Source organism: Sapajus apella, unplaced genomic scaffold (genome assembly GCF_009761245.1).
Source record: "Sapajus apella isolate SASKATOON/1434 unplaced genomic scaffold, GSC_monkey_1.0 scaffold33, whole genome shotgun sequence".
NCBI lineage: Eukaryota > Metazoa > Chordata > Mammalia > Primates > Cebidae > Sapajus > Sapajus apella.
The window spans coordinates 4,482,594-4,503,778 of record NW_022436973.1 but is presented as its reverse complement, the minus strand read 5'-3'; the positions used below and the strand labels follow the sequence as shown (position 1 = coordinate 4,503,778).

Genomic DNA, 21,185 nt, shown 5'->3' with positions numbered 1-21,185 from the left:
GAGTCAGTAGAAGGTGGACCACTATGATCAGAAAGAATCCTGGTTATGTGATATTTATCCTGATGCAGCTGTGTCTCAAGTCAGAACTACTCTTGGTCTTTTAATTACATATATATACATATTTTGGAGTTTTGTTCGTCGCCCAGGCTGGAGTGGGATGGCACTATCTCAGCTCATTGCAACCTCCACCTCAGTCTCCTGAGTAGCTGGGATTACAGGTGTGCGCCACCATGCCCGGCTAAATTTTTTTGTATTATTAGTAGAGACAGGTTTTCACCATGTTGGCCAGGCTGGTCGCGAACTCCTGACCTTAGGTGATCCACCCACCTCGGCCTCCCAAAGTGCTGGGATTACAGATGTGAGCCACTGTGCCCAGCTGGACTTTCTAGTTTAAGCCATTTTTTGCTTAAGAGAGGTTAGGTTAGGTTTCCCATCATTTATAACTGTAAAAGTCTTAACTGGTACAAAAATCAAAACTCTAAATTCTTTGCCTTCCTAAACATGGTCAACAGGTTTGGTCTGGAAGTATTTCAAAGCAAAAAATACCCTTTATCGTAGGCACAGAAAAACTTCTATATTGTAACATGACTTTGAGGAACATTATCTGTCTGGAAAGCTTATAATTTGGAAATTGCAAAATACACCTTTATGAAATGATTACACTTTTATGGAATTGTTGGCAATGAACTAACTACATTCTGGATGCCATCTCAAGAAATACAGTTTTAATTTTAGAGCAGTTATTTTAGCCCATTCTTTTTGAAAATAGTTAATTAGGACAACGAAGAATTTGTTGAGACCATTCCTAGTATATGGAAATAAAACCACAACATCAACATATAGGTTATTACTTAGGTGTTTTCTCTAACAGAAGCCTGTGTAAGCAAAATAACCCCTTAGGGGAGAGTTGGACTTTTAGAACTTTCTGAGGGAGATGAACTAATTTTCTTCTAGGAGAGCGTAGCTCTAATGATTTTAAATGGCCCATGTAGTTGAACAAACGCTGGCCTGGGAATTAGAAAGCCCAAGTTCTAGTTTTAGCTCTAGTTTAGTAAATTAGCTCATTGGTTCTGACCAAGTCCTTTTAACTTCCATGTACCTCCATTTTCTACAAGTACTACAGGCTAGGTGTTAACTACGGTCTCCTCCAGCTTTAATATTATGATCCAATAACGCAGACATGGCCAATCTACTGTCTCTTCATCAACAGTAAGGTTTCATTATATGAGTAATAGATAAAATAGATAAATTATTTTATTTATTTTTTATACTTTTTGAGATGGAATCTCACTGTTGCCCAGGCTGGAGTGCAGCAGCATGATCTCTGCTCACTGCAACCTCCACCTTCCAGGTTCAAGTGATTCTTCATCAGCCTCCCAAGTAACAGGGATTACAGGTGCCTGCCACCACACCCGGCTAATTTTTTTGCATTTTTAGTAGAGACAGACTTTTGCCATTGTTGGCCAGGCTGGTCTCAAACTCTTACTTCATGTGACCCGCCTGTCTCAGCATTCCACAAGTGCTGGGATTACAGGTGTAAGCCACCGTGCCCGGCCATGAAATAATCTTAAAAGTGGCATTTATTTCATTTTGCCTTATATTCATGTATAAACCTTGGTTTCCATATTTGGGTTGTTAGTAAAAATAAGACAAAAATAAAATAAGGAAGGATCAATGTCATGAAAACTAAGCCTAAAGCGTGATGTTTATCTATACATTACTGAATAGGCACTTGTTATTGGTCTATGAATGTGAATGTGACATGGACTTTGTCCTCAATAGGTTCCCTGTGTAATAGTGGTGGCAGGTAAACTACAGGTAAACTATAGAGGTTTTCCCACAAAAATGAGAATACAGGTTCTTAAGCTACAAGGGGAATGCTTAAATTGGATAGATAATTTAGAGCTGGTCCTTTAAAGGATTAGGATAATTTAAAAATAAATCAAAGGAGATTATTTGTTGAATGAATCTATGCAGGTAAACTCAGACTTTTACCCCTGGTGGATTTGCTCTGAGTTGAGGAAATGAGAGCTAACATTGAATGCCTGCTTTGTTTTGTACTGTCACCTATTTTACATGTTATCTCATTTAGTACCCCTTTAAACCTCATTTTACAATCAAAATGAAATGACAGGAGCTGGAAAACGGCAAAATTAGGATTCCAAGTCTGGACTGGTTGTCCACAAAAGCCCTTGCTCTTGCATAATCATGCAATTTCCTTCAAACAATAGAGAATTTTCTTCATAGCTTTAAAAATGTGTAGATTCTGAAGCCTCTCACTTCCTTCCAATTAGTTGTCTACCTAGAAAATTATTTCTTCCTCTTGAGCTCATCACCCCTCCGTAGCGCTCCTTAGGATCAGTGTAATTTTTTTTTCTTTGACCTCACCTTCCTCTGACGGATTAGTGTAATCTTTCCCAGGTTTGTTAATCCTAAGAGTTCAGGAGCTTCTTAAAATGCAAGTTCCCAGGCCATAGATTCGGAATTGGATTGAAGCCTTGAATCTGTGTTTTTAACAAGCATTTGACTCAGGGCATCAAACTGGAGGAAGCACTGAGTTAGTGAACTACCTTAATTGATCTACACACTTTTAGTCTCTTCTTCCAATCTATTCTCTCCACCCCACCCCCAGTCCGTTTCTCCGCATTGCCTTCAACGTCCCTGAAGACTTCCATATCATTTCACATTATTTGGGGGCACTGTGCCGCAGTACCTGGGCGCACAGCAGGCGCCCAATATTTACTGACAAATCCAACCCACGAGGTAGTTACTATTGTTATCCTTCAATCTGAAAATGAAACTAAAAAAGTCGCCAAGTTGGGCTAGTTTGTAATATAATCATATTTCGTATTTAATCCAGAAAGCACTGCTTCAACGCCCACTGCGTGCAAACTTCTACTCTCGGGCCAGCGGTCCTCTCCCAAAGCCGGTCCTTCCTAAGTGTGCGGCCGCCGTCCAGGACACGCCACGCTCCTAGAGAGTCTCCTGTAGCACAGACCCTCCATGCTAAAAAGTGAGGCGGCGGAGCGCGCCCTTTTCTCCAAAATGGCTGAGCAGGATCACGTGGGCTCGGGGGCGGGGCCGGAGCGCTCGCTGGGGCCTGGCAGTGGATCACGTGGCTTAGACGGGGCGGTGGCCATGGGGGCGTGGCCGTCACACGGCGGGTCCCGCCAGGGCAGCGGCTCTACGGGGGCCACGCCCCCCGGGCCCTGGGGGCCTCGTGCACGGCGGGGGGGTGGAGCCTGCCTCGTGACCTTTTACCCCAGCATGGCTGCGCCCGTGGGACCGGTGAAGTTCTGGCGACCCGGTAAGGCCTTTGGTGGAACGCTGGTCAGATGCGGCGGCCTGACTTCGGTCTTGGCGCCGCGGCCGGCGCCCTGGGGCCTGCAGACTGCTCGCAGGCCTGACCTTGGCAAGCTGGGCGCTGCCGCCTCTGCGGGTGAACTCTGTGGCTCAGGCGCCCCAGTGGTACCAGGGATTCGGGGGTGCTCCCCTAGCTTGGTCAGAAAATCTGTGTGACCTTGTTAAAGTCTTCCAGCCTCCTCGGGCCTCGCCTTCCTCGTTACTGATGCTTGTCTTGTCCACCCCGCAAAATGGGGAATCCTAAGGCTCCCCCTCGTGTCTCGTTAGCGCCCTGGGATTGGGTTGGGGCCCGACAGACAATACTGCTCGCTGCTCAGGGCTTGCAAGCCCAAGTTATGGAGTCATACTGTTGGGGTTCGATTTTCATCTCTGCCTTGTAGTAGTAGGGTGACCTTGGGCGAGTCACTTAACGCCTCTGAGCCATGACCTCTTTACCTGTAAAATGGGCAGAACAATAACTTCTATCCTGTAGGCTTAAATGACAAGCACGACTCGTTGTCAGACTTAGAATAAATGCTCAAAAAAACGGAAAGTGTGTTATTTTCTTTTAGGGTAATTGTGTCTACAACGAATGTCTACCAGAAAAGGGAACATTCCTTCGTATTGGCCGCGACCCACTTCCTCTCTTGCAGACTAACACGAATCACAATCACAAAATCCTTTCATTTGTCTCAATATTTACTCATCAATCAGGTTTTTATTGAATGTATATATGCCACACCATACTAGATGCATTACTTCCTCTCTGCCATCTGTTTCTTGTAAAAAACAAAAGTTTTTAAATTACAGCTACCAGCTTGATTTTTTTTTCCATCACCTGCACCCCTGCAGGTCTGGATGTGCAAAGTATTTTGCAGCAAAAATGAAATGACACAAAGAATGTAATATAAGCAAAGCTTTTAGTTTTTCAGTGGTTCCCTGAAATTCTGACCATGCATATAAGTGATGTGAGAGCGAAACCCAAGCAAAAATGTGTTTAATGCTTTTTAAAAATTTGTAGTTTGTCACTTCACAGTTTTAGGATTCAGCATTTCAAGTCATCAGCCAGTTAGCCATCCTGAGTTTTATTTGCATCCAAAACTAGGAACGTATAAGTAAAGAATACTTTTAATTTATTCACGCTTTTAGTAACAGGTGAAAGTGTTAGGTAGAATGAATTGTTTGAAATCAGACCAGGGAACTATTTTGGTTAAAGAATATGGAATTACTTTAAGAGTTCTATTTCATTATTTAGTTCATCCATCAAGGGTACATTTATTGAAAACCTAACCCTGTGTTCAGGAGATAAATATAGATGCTCAGGGTTCTGCTCTCAAGTTGCCCCCCTCTCTCTTAGTTGAATGTAAAGTTAAATGTCCTCTGGAAGAGATTTTACATTGAACCCTAAAAAGTGTGAACATAAGTCACTGGGCTGAATATTCTTGTCACAAAGCTCCTGTGCCTTCACATAGCATCACAGATTCTGAGTTCATAAGACCTAGGAGATGATAGTTATGGGTTATCATCATTGTAGTGCCCCAGCAGGAGGCTGTATAGCATGGGTTTGCTCTAGGGAGGATTTTTATTCATTCACGAGGCAGCATACTCCAGTGCTGAACAGCGCTACCTTTTAGAAGTATCTTCCTTACCTCGAGTTGAAATTTGAACCTTGTGTCATTTACCTGTTAATCCTGATTCTGTCGTAGGGTTACAGCAGCAAATCAGCATGAAAAGTTATGGAAGCTGATCATAAAATTTAAACTAATTTTTCTCCTGAGTTTTCTGTTTGAGCTAAAAGTGTATTGAACCTTCAACAGGTTTTCATGATGGAATATGGCTTCCCTATTCTTCATCATCCTGGGCACCAGTTTGCCATTGTTCTTAGCAAGAAGCTCGGGTGAAGATCTCTTGTTTAATCTGCCAGCATGGCCGTTTCTGGAAGTAGCATTTCTCATCTAACCATTCTGACTCCATGGTTCCAACGGGGACTGTCATTTACTGCATCCCATTCCACTGGCCATGGTTGATTGTCTTGGGGTGGGGATTGGACCTAAGCTGGGAGAAGTCAGTCCTTGGCTGTCCAGTATAAAAGAACCCCCCCCCCCAGGCCCCCATTACAACACATACTTGGGACTTCCCGGCCCCCTTACAGTGTCTTTATTTCTCTCCATAGCACTTAGGACCACTTTATGCACTAAGTTACCTTCCACTGAGAGGAAGAATTAAAAAAGCAAGTGAGGTCTGTGAGGGTAGTGCTGGCATCTGTATTGTTTGCTGCAGTGTTTCTATTGCTTAGAGCAATGCCTGGCACAAAGTGGGCTCTCAGTCCATCCTTGCTAGTCCTTGCTGGGTGAGTGATGAATGGTTGGTAGAGGATTGTAAGTGTGGACCCTGGCACTGCCAGCAGGCTTGTTTCTAGCTCCTGTAGAGTAGCCATCCCAAGGGGCTGGAAGGAACCTGCAAGAGGTGCCAAGATGAGAGAAGGAGAAAGCCATGCCCGTTTTCTGTCATCTCTGAGCCTTATTGCCATCCTACAGTTACAGGATTCATCCTTTCACCACAGCTAATTCCCACTGGGTTTCTTTCACTGCTGTTAAGAATTCAGTAATCACATGGACATGGGGGCCAGAACTGAAGACACTGTAGACTGGAATACACAGTTCTGAGTGGGCAATTTGGAGCTTGGGGGACTGCCATCTCGTTTGTTTTTGACACTGCGGTGAAGCCTTTAGGGAAGATTTTTGGTTCCTCATAGGCACTTTTCTGGATGCTTTCCTAAAGTTAAAATTGAATACCTTTGAGTAGTTTGAGATAAAAAGTATTGTTTCTATTGTATACCTTCATCTTTGAAGATCTGTAACCTTAACACCTTTTTCTGTTCGTTGTATCAGAGAATCTGAAAAAACATTTCTGCTGCAGGTACAGAGGGGCCAGGTGTAAGCATTTCTGAAGAGAGACAAAGTCTGGCTGAAAACTCTGGGACAACAGTTGTTTACAACCCTTACGCTTCCCTTTCCATAGAGCAGCAGAGGCAGAAGCTGCCAGTGTTCAAGGTACGTCAAGTAATCATGTTCAACCCGTGGGCTTGAATCGTGTGTCTGCTTAGCTTTATGCTCAGCACTGAAGGGAATGATGCCCTCCTCTTACTAGAACACAGTGAGCTCAGAGAAACCTTTATCCTAAGGGGTGACTTTTCGTATTATGTATTTTTTAGTTAACCTTATAAATCTTGAAAGTCCTTAAGATTATATATATACACATATATACACATAATATATACATATGTTATGTGTATATACATATGTTGTGTGTATATGTGTGTGTGTATATATATGTGTGTGTGTGTATATATATATATATATATATATTTTTTTTTTTTTTCTTTTCTTTTTGTAGAGACGGGGTTTCTCCATGTTGGTCAGGCTGGTCTCGAACTCCTGACCTCAGATGATCCTCCCATGTCGACCTGCCAAAGTGCTGGGATTACAGGCGTGAGCCACTGTGCCAGCAAAAGTCCTTAAGATTTTTTCAGTTGCATTGTACATATTGGAAAACTGGAAGAATTAGAATGACATTTTTTCCCCTTCATTTCTTTCAATTATGGACAATTTCAAACATACAGAAAAGTAGAGAGAATAGCAGTTAATTTCTATGTGGCAGGTTACCAACATATGGCCGATTTTTGCTTTATTTTTAAAGACGTTTCTTTAAACAAGTTTAATTGGGAACATGAGATTGTTTCCGCTGAAGAAATCAGTTAATGCTCTGACTTCCTCTGAGACAGTGACGGGATCTTGGTATGGTTACTAACCAAGTTCACTTCCAGACACTCGATTTTATTAGTGCTTATGAAATGGATGTGTGCTCGGCTGCAAGAGACCAAAGTGCAAACTAGAATCCATTCAGAACATGTTCATTTACGGTTAACAATAGTTCTCCAGGACAGATGGACACAGTTGATGTATATGCTTTCTCCCTGTTGGCATGTCCACATGGGAAGCCAAATTGTAATCAGGAAGTACAGAGCCAAGGCAAGTTAGAGAAATGTCATACATCCCTGATGAGGGGTGAATTCTCCCTGCTCCACAGGATGCCTCTGAAATGACCCGAGTGGGTGTGGCCACCAGCACCTGTGTCTCTGTCTTTCTCTTGGACGGTGCTGGATGAAAGGTGCCATGTTCTATCTATTAGTTTATTGAAGAGACAGTGTCTTCCTGTGTTGCTCAGGCTGGCCATGAAGCCCTGGGATCAAGCAGTTCTCCTGCCTCGGCCTCCCAAAGTGCTGGGATTACAGGTGTGAGCAGTTGAAAAGTGCCAAGTTCTTACACTCAGGGAGTTTTTTTTTTTTGACTAGACTGTGCTGATAATTCCTATTCTATTAATATCTTCTTTTTCCAAATAGATAGAAAACAGCAGCCTTCTTAATTTAGCCAGATTGCCTTACTTGGAGTTTTATGTGTCTCCCAATATTTTAGTCACATGTGAACTGACTGTCTCCGGGTTTCTTCCTCTAGTGACTCACGTCATTCACTATGTGTGAATGTTAGCAAGTTTGACTCTCAGGAGATGAGATGATAGGTTCACTCTTGCATTCTCACCACTGAGGGACACAGTTTGAGCAGTGATGAAGGAGCTAGACTTCAGGGTTTGAACTCAAGCTCCACCATTTGTGTGCTGTGTGGCCTCATTTCCCCATTCTGAGCTTTTTTTCCTTATCTGTGTTGTGGGACTAATAGTAGCACCTACCTCATAGGACTGTTATGAGGACTGGATTAGATCATTCATGCAGAGCATTTAGCAGGATACCTGACATGTAGGAAATGCTCAAGTACAAGGGAACTTATTGTTTACCCAAGTATCTAAATTTTGGCCTTTTCTTGACTGTTTTTTGTCTCCCAACTGTACTTATAACGTAAATGAAACAACAAATAAAAAAAAAGCAACAAGAAGTTGAGAAATGTTGATGAAATTAAAATGGTAAGAAGAAGGGTATAAGTTACTGATATAAAGCAAAGCAGAGTTTAAGTATAGTTGAGATCTTATAGGATGTTAAAGATAAATCTAGACAAAAAGGAAAAAAAAAACTTACCTTTACACCATCCCTTTTCCCATTCAAACAAAGAGTAAAAGTAGCTTTAAAAACCGAAGTTGGAGGCCGGGTGCAGTGGCTCATGCCTATAATCCTATAGCACTTTGAGAGGCCGAGGTAGGCAGATCACTTGAGGCAAGGAGTTCGAGACCAGCTTGGCCAACATGGCGAAACCCCGTCTCTACTAAAAATACAAAAAATTAGCTGGACGTGGTGGTACATGCTTGTAATCCCATCTACTTGGGAGGCTGAGGCAAGAGAATCCTTGAACCCAGGAGGTGGAGGGTGCAGTGAGCCAAGATCGTGCCATTGCACTCCAGCCTGGGCAACAGAGCGAGACTCCATCTCAAAAAACAAAACAAAACACATGTTGGAACTAAAGCAGCAACAAATCTTTAAAGATCATTGCCTCTTCCTCAATACCATTACCTGGCACCTGTTCCCTTGTCTGTAGGCCGCTGTGTAGGCAAAAGTGACTCCATCTTGGATGCAAATCTGCCACGTTCACTTATGATTAGCCCTAGTCTTGTAAATGCCTCCTGATCTCTGCTTTGTGTCTTGTCCTTAGTGTAAGAACATGTCAGCCTCTCTGGGGGCAGAGGCTTCTTGTTTTGTTTTGTTTTTTCCCAAAAAGAGTCTACACATAAACAAGTAGATATGTATTTGCCATTAAAAAAATGCAATTGCTAGTTTATTATTCACACTCTTCTATATCTTACCTCCTCTTTTTTTAACATATCTTGTAGATCATTCCATATCAGTACAAATAGATATTTCCTCTTCTTATTAACTGCAAGTTATTCCGTTATTGGAGTATTTTGTAACTGATTTAACCAAACTTTTTGTTGATCATCATTTAGGCTGTTTGAATTTTTGGCTATTATAAAAAACTCTGTAGTGGGTATGCTTGTATTTATGTCTTTGTGCACATGTAGTAGTATGTCTATAATATAACTTCTTATGAGTGAAAATCTTTTTTTTTTTTTTTTTTTTTTTATATGGGGTTTTTCTCTTGTTCCCCAGGCTGGGGTGCAATGGCGTGATCTGGGCTCACTGCAACCTCCACCTCCTGGGTTGAAGTGATTCTCTTGCTTAGCCTCTTGAGTAGCTGGGATTACAGGCATGCGCCATCATGCCCGATGAATTTTGTATTTTTAGTAGAGACGGGGTTTCTCCATGTTGGTCAGGCTGGTCTCGAACTGGCGACCTCAAGTGATCCACCCACCTCAGCCTCCCAAAATGTTGGGATTGTAGGCATGAGCCACTGCGCCCGGCTTTTCTTTTTGGTTGGTTGGTTGTTTTTTGAGTGAAAATCTTAAAGGGCACATGCATTATGTGTTTTGATAAGTGTTACACTTAATTGCAGTTGTTTCAGCTCATACTGAGAGGAATAGTACCTGAGAGTTAGAAATACTTTTCAATAGTTCTTTTTAAAATTTACTTTCCTTTGAAAACAGCTCATTTCACAATGTTTAAATATTGTTGTTTAGGTCTTCTGAGACAATGTATGGCTATTTACATTGTCTTGTGTATTAATAACACAAGACAATGTGTGTTACTCTTTTTCAGCTTAGGAATCATATTTTATACTTGATAGAAAATTATCAGACAGTGGTGATTGTTGGTGAAACGGGATGTGGGAAGAGCACACAGATTCCTCAGGTGAGTACATATTTAATATGTATCTTTACATTTCAATTAAGCTGGAAGGATTTTATAGCTTGAGAACTCTTTACTATCATTTACATTTTTTTTTTTTTTTTTTTTTTTGAGACAGAGTCTTGCTCTGTCGCCCAGGCTGGAGTGCAGTGGTGTGATCTCAGCTCACCGCAACCTCGCCTGCTCAGTTCAAGCGTTTCTCTCCCTGCCTCAGCCTCCCGAGTAGCTGGGATTACAGGCATCCGGCACCACGTCCAGCTAATTTTTGTGTTTTTAGTAGAGATGTGGTTTTATCATATTGGCCAAGCTGGACTTGAACTCCTGACCTCAGGTGATCTGCCTGCCTTGGCCTCCCAAAGTGCTGGGATTACAGGGGTGAGCCACTGCGCCTGGCCTATCATTTACATTTTTAAGGTCTCCTCTTAGGAAATATTCACTTCAACTAGATATTTTTTTATCAAACTTTTGGGGCTTATAATTTCTTTGATTAGTACTAAAGTAACAGTTTGTCTTTGATTTTTTATAATTCCAAAATAGTAATGGAGTAGCCATCTCTGAAAGTTACAATGGACACTCATTCAAAGATGTGTAATACAGAGTTTTTATCCTTAAATAGTTACAGTTGAAGAGGTGGGGTAAAATGAATATTGTTATGATTGTAAATAAAAATTTACTATTATAGAATTATGCAGTGCTATGGAATGATTCTTTCTTACTGGGGAAAATCATATTTGGTGCGGATAGGAGTAGAAAGAAGGATCAAGAAGGGCCTTGTAAAGGAACTGGCATTTGAAATTGATCTGAATTATCAGTGGGAGCTGACTAAGATACTCCAAGCCAGTGAATATTGTGGTTAGAGGTATTGGGGTGGAGAAGTGTAGGGTGAGTTCAGAGTGTGTCTTAAGAAATTTGACTTGAAGACTGAAGACTGACCAGGCTTGAGAGACCTTGCAGGTGCTTCTTTCCTTTTTTAATGTTAATTTTCTTGAAGTATGAAATATGTGTAGGAAAGTACCAAAGTACCTATATCATAATTGTACACCATGATCCATTTCCGCAAGTGGAATACAACTGCGTTACCAACACCCACATCAAGAAACAGAACATTACCAAAACCCCGAGAACTCTTCTTCTGTGTCCCATTCTGGTCTCTAACTGCCCTCTCTGCCCACCCCTACAATCATGAATACAAGGTAACTTATTCTGCTAGTAACATTATAAATTCGTTTTGCCTATTTTTGAATTTTATAAAGGAGTAACATACCTTCTTTTGTCCAACATTATGTGTTTGAGTCTTCCCTGTTGTTGAATTAGTTGCAGGTGGATCACAGGGTCAGCAGTTCGAGATCAGCCTGACCAATATGGTAAAACCCCATCTCTACTAAAAAATACAAAAATTAGCCAGGCTGGTGGTACATGCCTGTAGTCCCAGCTACTCAAGAGCCTGAGGCAGGAGAATCGCTGGAACTCGGGAGGCAGAGGTTGCAGTGAGCCGAGATTGTGCCACTGTACTCCACCTGGCAACAGAGCAAGACTCCGTCTCAAAAAAAAAAAAAAAAAAAAAAAAATCAGAAGTCACAAAGGGACATAAAAAGAGAGATTTCCTTCTGCCCTGTCTTCCTGGTACCTGTTTCCTTTGTGCAGTTATAATCAATATTATCAGTTTTTTGGTAGAAATTTTTTCATGCATTTACACAGAGAGAGAGAGAGAGAGAGTGTGTGTGCGTGTATATGCACATATATGCCCTATTTTAAACATGAAATATCTATACATGTTTTAGTATGCCTTGTCTTTTTTTTTTTTTTTTTTAAACTTATTTATTTATTTATTTTAGACAGAGTCTTGCTCTGTCACCCAGGCTGGAGTGCAGTGGCGCAATCTTGGCTTACTGCAACAACCTCTGCCTCCTGGGTTCAAGCAATTCTCCTGCCTCAGCCTCCTGAATAGCTGGGATTACAAGTGCGCACCACCATGCCCAGCTAATTTTTGTATTTTTAGTAGAGAGGGGTTTCACCATGTTGGTCAGGCTAGTCTCGAACTGCTGACTTCATGATCCGCCTGCCTCTGCCTCCCGAAGTGCTAGGATTACAGGCATGAGCCATCACACCCGGCCCTACTTACTCTTTAGTTTTAAAAAGTTGTTTTGAATTGACACATTATGCATATTTATGGGATACAGTGTAATGTTTTGATATGTGTATATGTTGTATAATGATCAAATCAGGGTTGTTGACATATCCCTCACCTCAAACATGTATCATTACTTTGTGGTGAGAATATTCAGAATCCTCTCTTAGCCATTTTGAAGTCTACAGCACATTGTAACTATAGCTACTCTACTGTGCAGTAGAACACCAGACCTTGTTTCACCTAACGGTAACTCTGTGCTTGTTCACCAGCCTTTTATTCTCTGCACTCCCTGTTACCCTCTCTCCTTTGCAGCCCCTAGTATTCACCGTTCTAGTCTCCACTTTTGTAAGATCAACTGTTTTAGATTCTGAGTGAGATCATGCAGTATTTGCCCTTCTGTGCTTGGCTTATTTCACTTAATATGATGTCCTCTAGGTTCATCTATGTGTCGCAAATGACAGGATTTCATTCTTTTTTTATGGCAGAGTAGTATCCTGTTGTGTATATGTGTGTATGTATCAGATTTTAAAAATCCATTCATCTGTTGATGGACACTTAGGTTGATTCCAAATCTTAGCTGTTGTGGATAGTGATGGCAATGCAGATGTCTCTTTGATGTTCTGGTTTCCTTTCCTGTGAATAAATACCCAGTAGTGGGATTGCTGGATCATATAATAGTTCTGTTTTTAATTTTTCAAGAAACCTCCATATTGTTGTCCATAGTGGCCGTACTAGTTTACGTTTCCACCAACAGTGTGCAAGGGTTCCCTTTTCTCCACTTTCTTGCCAACATTTGCTGTCTTTCATCTTTTTGATAGTAGCCATTCTAACTGGGATGAGGTGGTAACTCATTGTGGTTTTGTTTTGCATTTTCCTGATGATTAGTGATGTTGAACATTATTTCATATATATATTAAATAATAAACCTGTTGTGCATCTTCTTTTGAGAAATGTCTATTCAGATCTTTTGCCCATTTTTTTTTTTTTTACTTAAGTAAAATACTGAGTTTTATTGCACATGTGTTTTTTTGGCTCCCCACCATTGCCATGTCTGACCACCGCTACTACTACGTCCGTAACATTCCATACATACCTAAAACCAAACAAAGGGTGGAATTCCTTTTTAAAAACTAAACAGGCATTTTGGACAACACATTCTTGGCAAGGGAACCTGGGCAATATTTACCAAACACGGTAAGGAAAGTTCTCACTCTGCATTATAAAAAGGACAGCCAGATATCAACTTGCAGAATGAAATAAGATGGAAAATTTTTAACAGATTGTTTGAACTGTTTTCTTAAAGAGACTTCGTCCACTGCTAGGGTTCTTGAATAGCCTCCTGGTCAGTCATCCAGAAGCAATTCTTCACATAATTGATGAACTTGGCTTCCACTTCGGGAAGAGAACCACCTTTTTCTATACTTGTTTGCATTTTTGCTTTAGTGTCTTTTACAGAACTTTTGATGTTTTGATCTAGGTGTTGATAGTTTTGAGTCATTTCCATTCTGACTTGACTTTTGTGCATATTTGGCTGGAGTATCTTGTATAGGTTTCTTCACTGGTGCTTTTTTTTTTTTTTTCAGTTTCCTCATCATCAAAATCATCTTCATCATCATTGTCTTCAGCAAGTTTTACTTTTTTCTGTGGAGCCTTGCTACCACCTCCAGGGGCAGATCACCTTCCAGATATATTTAAGAGTTTCACATCTTCCTCCTCTTTATCTTCTGACTCTGCATCTTACTCCACAGCTACTAAATGCTGTCCACTAGCATACACTGGCCCTGAACCTCACTTCAACTGTAAGAGCACTGGTGGTGTTATTTCAAAGCCCCCAAGGGAAACATTGGCTGTACAGACATTTTCAAAGTTGCCAGTGTTACTTTAATTGGACTGCCTTCGTAACTCATTGCCTCTGCTTCAACAATGTGTAATCCATCCTTTGCACCAGCCCCTAAACTGACCGTTCTTAAAGATAACTGGTGCTCATTTTCATTATTGTCCACCTTAAAGTGATTATCTTTGCCTGCCTTTAGTTCACAACCAAAGAGACAGTTCTGGGGCCTCAGAGGGCTCATGTCTGTGTGCACTGAAACTTCCATAGGGTGGTGGCATGTACTTAGGCGGGAGAGAAGGTGTACGGAGATAAATGACTCCTGCTTCAGACAACAGCCGCGCAGGGCGGAATCACACCCTTTTACTCATTTTAAATTGGAGTTTTGTTTTTTTGCTATTGAATTGTTTGAGCTCCTTATGTATTCTAGATATTAACCCTTTATCAGATCATAGTTTACATTTATTTTCTCCCATTCTGTAGGTTTTCTCTTCACTCTGTTGATCATTATCTTTGTTGTACAGAAGCTTTTTAGTTTGATGCAATCCCATTTGTCTGTTTTTGCTTTTTGTTGCCTGTGCTTTTGAAGTCATATCCAAAAAATCCTTGCCCAAACCAGTGTCATAAGTGTTTCCCCTCTGTTTTATTCTGGTAGTTTCATAACTTTGGGCCTTTCATTTTAGTCTTTTATCCTTTTTAATTTTATTTTTATATGTGGTGAGATGGAACTGGTTTCATTTTTCTGCATGATTATTCAGTTTTCCTAGCACCATTTATTAAAGAGATTGTCCTTTCCCTAAGATGTGTCTTTGGTGCTTTTGTTGAAAACTCACTTGGCTTTAAATGTGTGGATTTATTTCCGGGTTCTCTGTTCTGTTCCATTGGTCCATGTGTCTGTTTTTATGTGAGGACCATGCTGTTTTGTGTATAGCTTTGTAGTGTATTTTGAAGCCAGATAATGCCTTCACACTTTGTCTTTTTTTTCACATAATGTATTGTTGTTCTTTTTTCAGTTCTGTAGATTCTAATATGTGAACATAATTTTCCAATCCCCAAATAAGAGACTTTTAGGTTGTTTACAGTTTTGTATTATTACAATGATTGCAGTGGAATCAATTTACACGTAAGTCATTTTGCACATATATAGATACCTTTATAGAATAAACAAAATATGGAGTTGCGGGCTCAAAACACATACATTTGAATTGAATTATTTTAAGGAATTGTATTTTATTGTAAACACTTTTTAAAAACAGGAAATACATTTGCATGGTTCAAAATTCAAGAAGAACAAGGGAATAAATGGTCAAAAGTGAATCTCCTAAGCTTTGCTATTGAAAATGACTAGATCATTGTAATAGATTGTATTATTGATCCAAATATCTGCTTCCCCTCCTATGGAGGAGTATTCCCTTTTCTCCTAGCCACTCGGTTCCCCATCTCTGAGACCGTCACTGTTTCCAACTTATTGTGAAGCTAAATTTGGGTTATGGCCTAGGGAAATTGGGATGGCTGAGGAACTAAAGATTACAGCAAGGATATGGAGCAGGTTTTTCTCTTTTGCTAGATTTATGTAATTCCTTTCCTTGGGAAAAAACAACATGCAAAAGTACCAATTACTTAATAATTTTTAAATTCTACAAACTATATGTAGAACCTAGATGATATATATATATATATTTTTTTATTTATTTTTTATTTTTTTTATTAGAGTTCTGTAAAAAGAAAGGGCTATGAATATAAGCTCATCTTAAGTACAGTTTTTATTAGTACTGTTATTGGTGGAGTTCTTCCTAATTCTGTTCTTTAGCTAGAGGCCCAGATTTAGTGATTTTTAAAAAGAGTGGAAAACTATCTAAAAAATAATAATAATAAAAGAAAAAAAAAAAGAAATGGAGAACTCAAGTGGACTTCAGCTATGTTTTAGTGACCTCCCTCCATGACATCAGCACTACACCTGCTTTTTCAGTATCTTTAAATTTCCACCTCTCAGCAATCATAAGCATGCTGTAGAAGTCTGAATCACACAAGGTATTGAGGTGACTAGCTTTATGAAAGGTTTATTTTTATGGAATTTATTTTTCTTTGACTTAACACTACTGCTAAGAGATTGGCTATGTGTGTTTGAAGTTGGATAATATGTTGTGTTCTGTTTATGTGTCATGATTGTGGTTTGCTGAGCTTGAAGTCCAGGACACAGATTTTTATTTGTTTCCTTGGACAAATTGTGTGGCCTCTTTGTTTCCTCATCTGTGTATTGTTGATGATGATGTTACCTTCCTTATAGGATTTGTTTTGAGGATTAAATGAGGTAATGCGTATAAGGCACTCAGCACAGTTCCTGGCACTTAGTAAGGTACTTATTGACTCTTAGTTATTATTCTTACAGTTCTGGTTTTGTATTTGCATTGATTTTGGTGGTTGGTAGTGTTTTGTGTTTGTATTTAATACAAGAGAAACTTTATAGTTTTTATAGGAAAAACCCTACATTATCTACAACATTTTGTTTCTTAGTCATTTTCTAAACTTTATTTTTAACTACTTGTAGAATAATAGAAGAGTTACAAAAAACAATACAGATTTCCTTATACTCTTTATTTTACTTCTAGTACAGAGATCAAAAGCAGGACATTAATGTTGGTACAATATTAGTAACTAGACTATAGATCTTATTTAAATCTCATCAGTTTTCCTACTAAGGTTCTTTTTAAAATAATTCTAGGATCTTACACTGCATTTAGCTGTTATTTCTCCCTAATCTTCTCCAGGGTATGCGAATTCCTCAATATGTCTTCATCTTTCATGAACTTGACACTTTAAAAGAATAATGGGATTTATTTTGTAGAATGTCCCTCAGTTTGGGTTTATGTCATGTTTTCTCAAAGGAGCTTATGTATTTTTGGCAAGAATATTGTAGAAATGATATTGTATCCTTAGTGCATCCTATCAAGGGTTTGTGATGTTGATAGGTCTTGTCACGGTAATAGCAACCTTGGTCACTCGGTTAAGGTTCCAGGTTTCACCTATGAAGCTACTACCTTCCCCTTTTTAGTTGATGTGTATCTTGGGGGACATATTTTCACACTGCAAATATTCTGCTTTTCTTCAAACTCTCACTAAGCTCAGCACCCCCCGCAGTGGATCCTGTCAGCAGCAGTGGTAATTTTTCTCCTCTTTCCCTCTATCTTTATTAAATGGAATTTTCTGTAAGGAGGACCTGTGCTTTCTTCCTCATTTATTTATTTGTTAGATTATTTGTGTATATCAATATAGTTTCATAGATACTTGTTTTTTCTACGTGTTAAAACCCCATACTGTCATTATTTATTGTGTTGCTCAAATTGTTTCATCTTTGAACATTAGGAGCCCCTTCATTTTGGCTCCTGTTTTCTTTCTAAAAGCTTTCATTTTTTTTGACCACTTCCTTACTTTCTAGTACCACAAGATGCTTCAGGCTTGAGGTATATTTTCCCTACACAAGCCCTGGTTCCTTTTGTTGGAGAATGGTGTTTAGAAATCATCATCTGGGGCTAGGCATGGTGGCTCATGTCTGCAATCGCAGCACTTTGGGAGGCTGAGGTGGGTGGATCATCTGAGGTCAGGAGTTGGAGACCAACCTGGCCAACATGGCAAAATCCCGTCTCTACTAAACAAATACAAAAATTAGCTGAGTGTGGTGGCAGGAGTCTGTAATCCCAGCTACTAGGGAGGTTGAGGCAGGAGAATTGTTTAAACCTAGAAGACGGAGGTTGCAGTGAGCTGAGATTGCGCCAGTGTACTCCAGCCTGGGTGACAGTGAGACTGTCTCAAAAAAAAAAAAAAAAGAAATCACAATCAGGATCTGGGTGCTAGAGTGCTCATTGCTACTGAGATGCCATTGCTGAATCTCAGCGAGCAGACTTAGGAAATATATTTATGAATATTGAGCCATACGTTATAAAAGCATCCAGCTGTCTGTGTCTGTCTGTCCATCTATATCTTAAACACCATGAGTTTATGAAGATGTTTCTGAGTCCAGTCTAATACCCTAGGGCTCGTTTGAGCCTTTCCTTATTTATAACTTATCTGCAACAATGAGAAGCTTAGTCCTCATTTTCTGTAGCTTATGTATGGATTCATTAAAATAGTTTCAGAATTGCTAACCCATGATCTTGCTTGGATACTTACTAATGTTTACTAACTAGATTACAGCATTTATGTACAGTTCTTTCCGTCTTATCCTTATAACATCAAGCCAAGATATGTTTTTCTATCATGACTTAGGTTAATTCTTTTCTTTTCCACCCCCTCCAGTGTGGTTCTCTTATTCACTTGTAGTATAGAAAGGGTCATATGTTAGTGTTTGTATTTCCTTTAGGTTTCCCTCCACATCCTTGTTGGTCTTATTTGTCTTTCGGGTATTTGAAAAGTATGTGAAACATGCCTGTGGTTCTCAGAGTCAGAGCTACACAAAAAGATCTATTCAGAGCATTGCTACTCCCTCTTCATCCCTGTTACCGTGCCTCCATTTCCTTTCTTTCTATACCTTTCCCAACCATTTCCTGTAGACAACCATTTTTTTTAGTATCTGTATTGTCCTTCCTTTATTTCTTTTGAACATATGAGCAGATACATGCAGTAACTTTTAAAATCTTTTTTCTATTATAGAAGTAATATATGTTCATTGTAAATAATTAGATGTGAGAAAAACATGTAACTGATAACCATTGTTATCCATATTGAATTTTTTTTTTTAATAATTCTTTTTTTTTAAGAGATGGGATTTCACCATGTTGGCCAGGCTGGTCCCAAACTCCAGACCTCACGTGATCCACCTGCCTCAGCCTCCCAAAATGTTGGGATTACAAGTGTGAGCCACCGCGCCCAGCCTCATATTGGATTTTAAGTGCATGTAATCAAAAAATATATAGATATTAAATAAGTACATAAACCAGATAAATATACTTAATCACTTTTTTTTTTTTTTTGAAACAGAGTCTCGCTCTGTCACCCTGGCTGGAGTGCAGTGGCACAATCTTGGCTCACTGTGACCTCCAGCTCCCAGGTTCAAGTGATTCTCCTGCCTTGGCCTCCCGAGTAGCTGGGATTACAAGGGTGCACCACCACACCTGCCTAATTTTTTACATTTTTGGTATAGACAAGGTTTCACTATCTTGGCCAGGTGGTCCTGAACTCCTGACTTCAGGTGATTTGCCTGCCTCGGCCTCCCAAAGTGCTGGAATTACAGGCGTGAGCCACCATGCCTGGTCAATCAAATTTTATATATGGGTACTAATATAATCTAATGGCATATATTCATATATATGTAAAATCCAGTTGTTTTGATATGACTAAAATGTGTTCTGTGGTTGATATTTATATTGAGCCATCTTTATATGTGCTTAAAATTTCTTTGTTCTACAGATTTAGCATTGTTTTGAGGGACCTCTTGATAATTTTTTTCCTTGAGGCACCTGTAGTATATGGAGATTTTCCAGGACTGGGATGTCAGAATGCTAGAATTGTGCCTTAGTTCTTCTGTTGATCAGCTTTGATGTGAACTTAAGTAAATTACCTAACATTACCAAGCCTCAGATTCTTCATCTGTAAAATAATTTCCAAAGTTCTGCTGGGACAAGAACTGTGCTGTTTCCTTTCTTAGTGATTTTAACACAGTACGGGAGCATCTTGGGGGAGATTGTTCTGGAAAAGTGGTATCATATGTGTACTTAGATGTGATTTTGTTTGTAGTACCTTGCAGAAGCTGGCTGGACAGCTGAAGGAAGAGTGGTAGGAGTGACCCAACCTCGAAGAGTGGCTGCTGTTACAGTGAGTTTCTTTTTGTATTGGAAAGATTCTGTCTGCGTTGTCTACATTTGTGATTTGTTTACATTTCCTAAAGGCTTTAGATGAATAGAAGTTGCTCCTTAAGAATTTAGGTCTATAGTTGCTTTTTGTTTTCCGAGACGGAGTCTCACTCTGTTGCCCAGGCTGCAGTGCAGTGGCGTGATCTCGGCTCACTGTAACCTCCACCTCCTGGGTTCAAGCAATTCTCCAGCCTCAGCCTCCTGAGTAGCTGGGATTACAGGTGTGCACTACCACGTCTGGCTAATTTTTTTTTTTTTTTTTTTGTATTTTTAGTAGAGATGGGGTTTTACCATGTTGGCCAGGCTGGTCTCAAACTCCTGACCTCGTGGTCCGCCCGTTTTGACCTCCCAAAGTGCTGGGATTACAGGCGTGAGCGCCCAGCCAGTTCTTCAGTTTTAAAAGAATTATGATTTGAATATTTTTGTTAAATTGATACTGCACGTTACAAACATTTTAAGTAATAAAGTGCTGAGGAAATAAAAAACAATTTTTTTTAAAACCCCCAATTTTACCATCCAGCATGTGAATGTTTGTGAACATCATTCCAAGCGTCTCCTGAAGATGAAGATGAATGGTTGGTGAGATAGAAATAATTTTATGAAAATGAGATCATATCCAATATTTGTTTTTTATTCAATTTAACAAAATAGGAAACTTTAGTGAAGTAGGAGTAGCAACTGTACTTTGGATAAATGTTCACCACAAAATAATTTATTAAAGTTTGAAAAGTAAGAAAAAAGAGTAGAAAAAACATCAGGATGTTACCTATATTTCAAATTACATGTTATAGCATCCTGTTATGAAAGAAGAAGAAATTAGCACATGTATTCTGCTTTCCACCTTCCCTTTCTCCATTTGTCGTTGATATAGTCCTATCATTTTCATTTCAAGATTTGTAACGTACATGTTCTTAATCATAATTCTCACAGGTGTTTAACCTTAAATCTAGCTTAACTTGATTCAGTACTTACCACTATTTTCCATGGTTTTTGTAGGGCACGTTGGGAGCTAGATGTAGGGCTGAGTGCCCCACAGGGTCGTGGGGTGAGCCTTATACTGTGCTGAGGCGCAGGATCCGAGAAATAGAGACAGGACACAGAAGTACAAAGAAAACACAGCTGGGCTCGGGGGCCACGCCACCAATAAGCGGAGTCAGGCGAGGCCCCAAATGTCCAGAAGCATGAGTATTTATTGTGTATAGGTTACAGGGCAGGGCAGTGAGTGAAATCATCTTTAAGGATAGTGATAGGGTCGTGAGCAATAAAACATGGGCTCCACCCCCATTA

At 39.9% G+C, this 21,185-nt stretch overlaps 1 protein-coding gene and 1 pseudogene across 1 annotated transcript in view; one reads left to right on the top strand and one right to left on the bottom strand.

Moving 5' to 3' along the window:
• The first annotated feature begins 2,770 nt into the window (after positions 1-2,770).
• Positions 2,771-21,185, top strand: part of DHX35 (DEAH-box helicase 35) — a 77,256-nt gene continuing 58,841 nt past the window's right edge. Inside the window, exons 1-4 of the mRNA XM_032294942.1 lie at positions 2,771-3,307; positions 6,262-6,395; positions 10,001-10,093; positions 19,783-19,860. Of these exons, the coding sequence (XP_032150833.1) occupies positions 3,004-3,307; positions 6,262-6,395; positions 10,001-10,093; positions 19,783-19,860 (609 nt within the window). The 5' untranslated portion in view covers positions 2,771-3,003. The remainder of the gene's footprint in view (positions 3,308-6,261; positions 6,396-10,000; positions 10,094-19,782; positions 19,861-21,185) is intronic.
• On the bottom strand, positions 13,455-14,320 carry LOC116562685 (annotated as a pseudogene).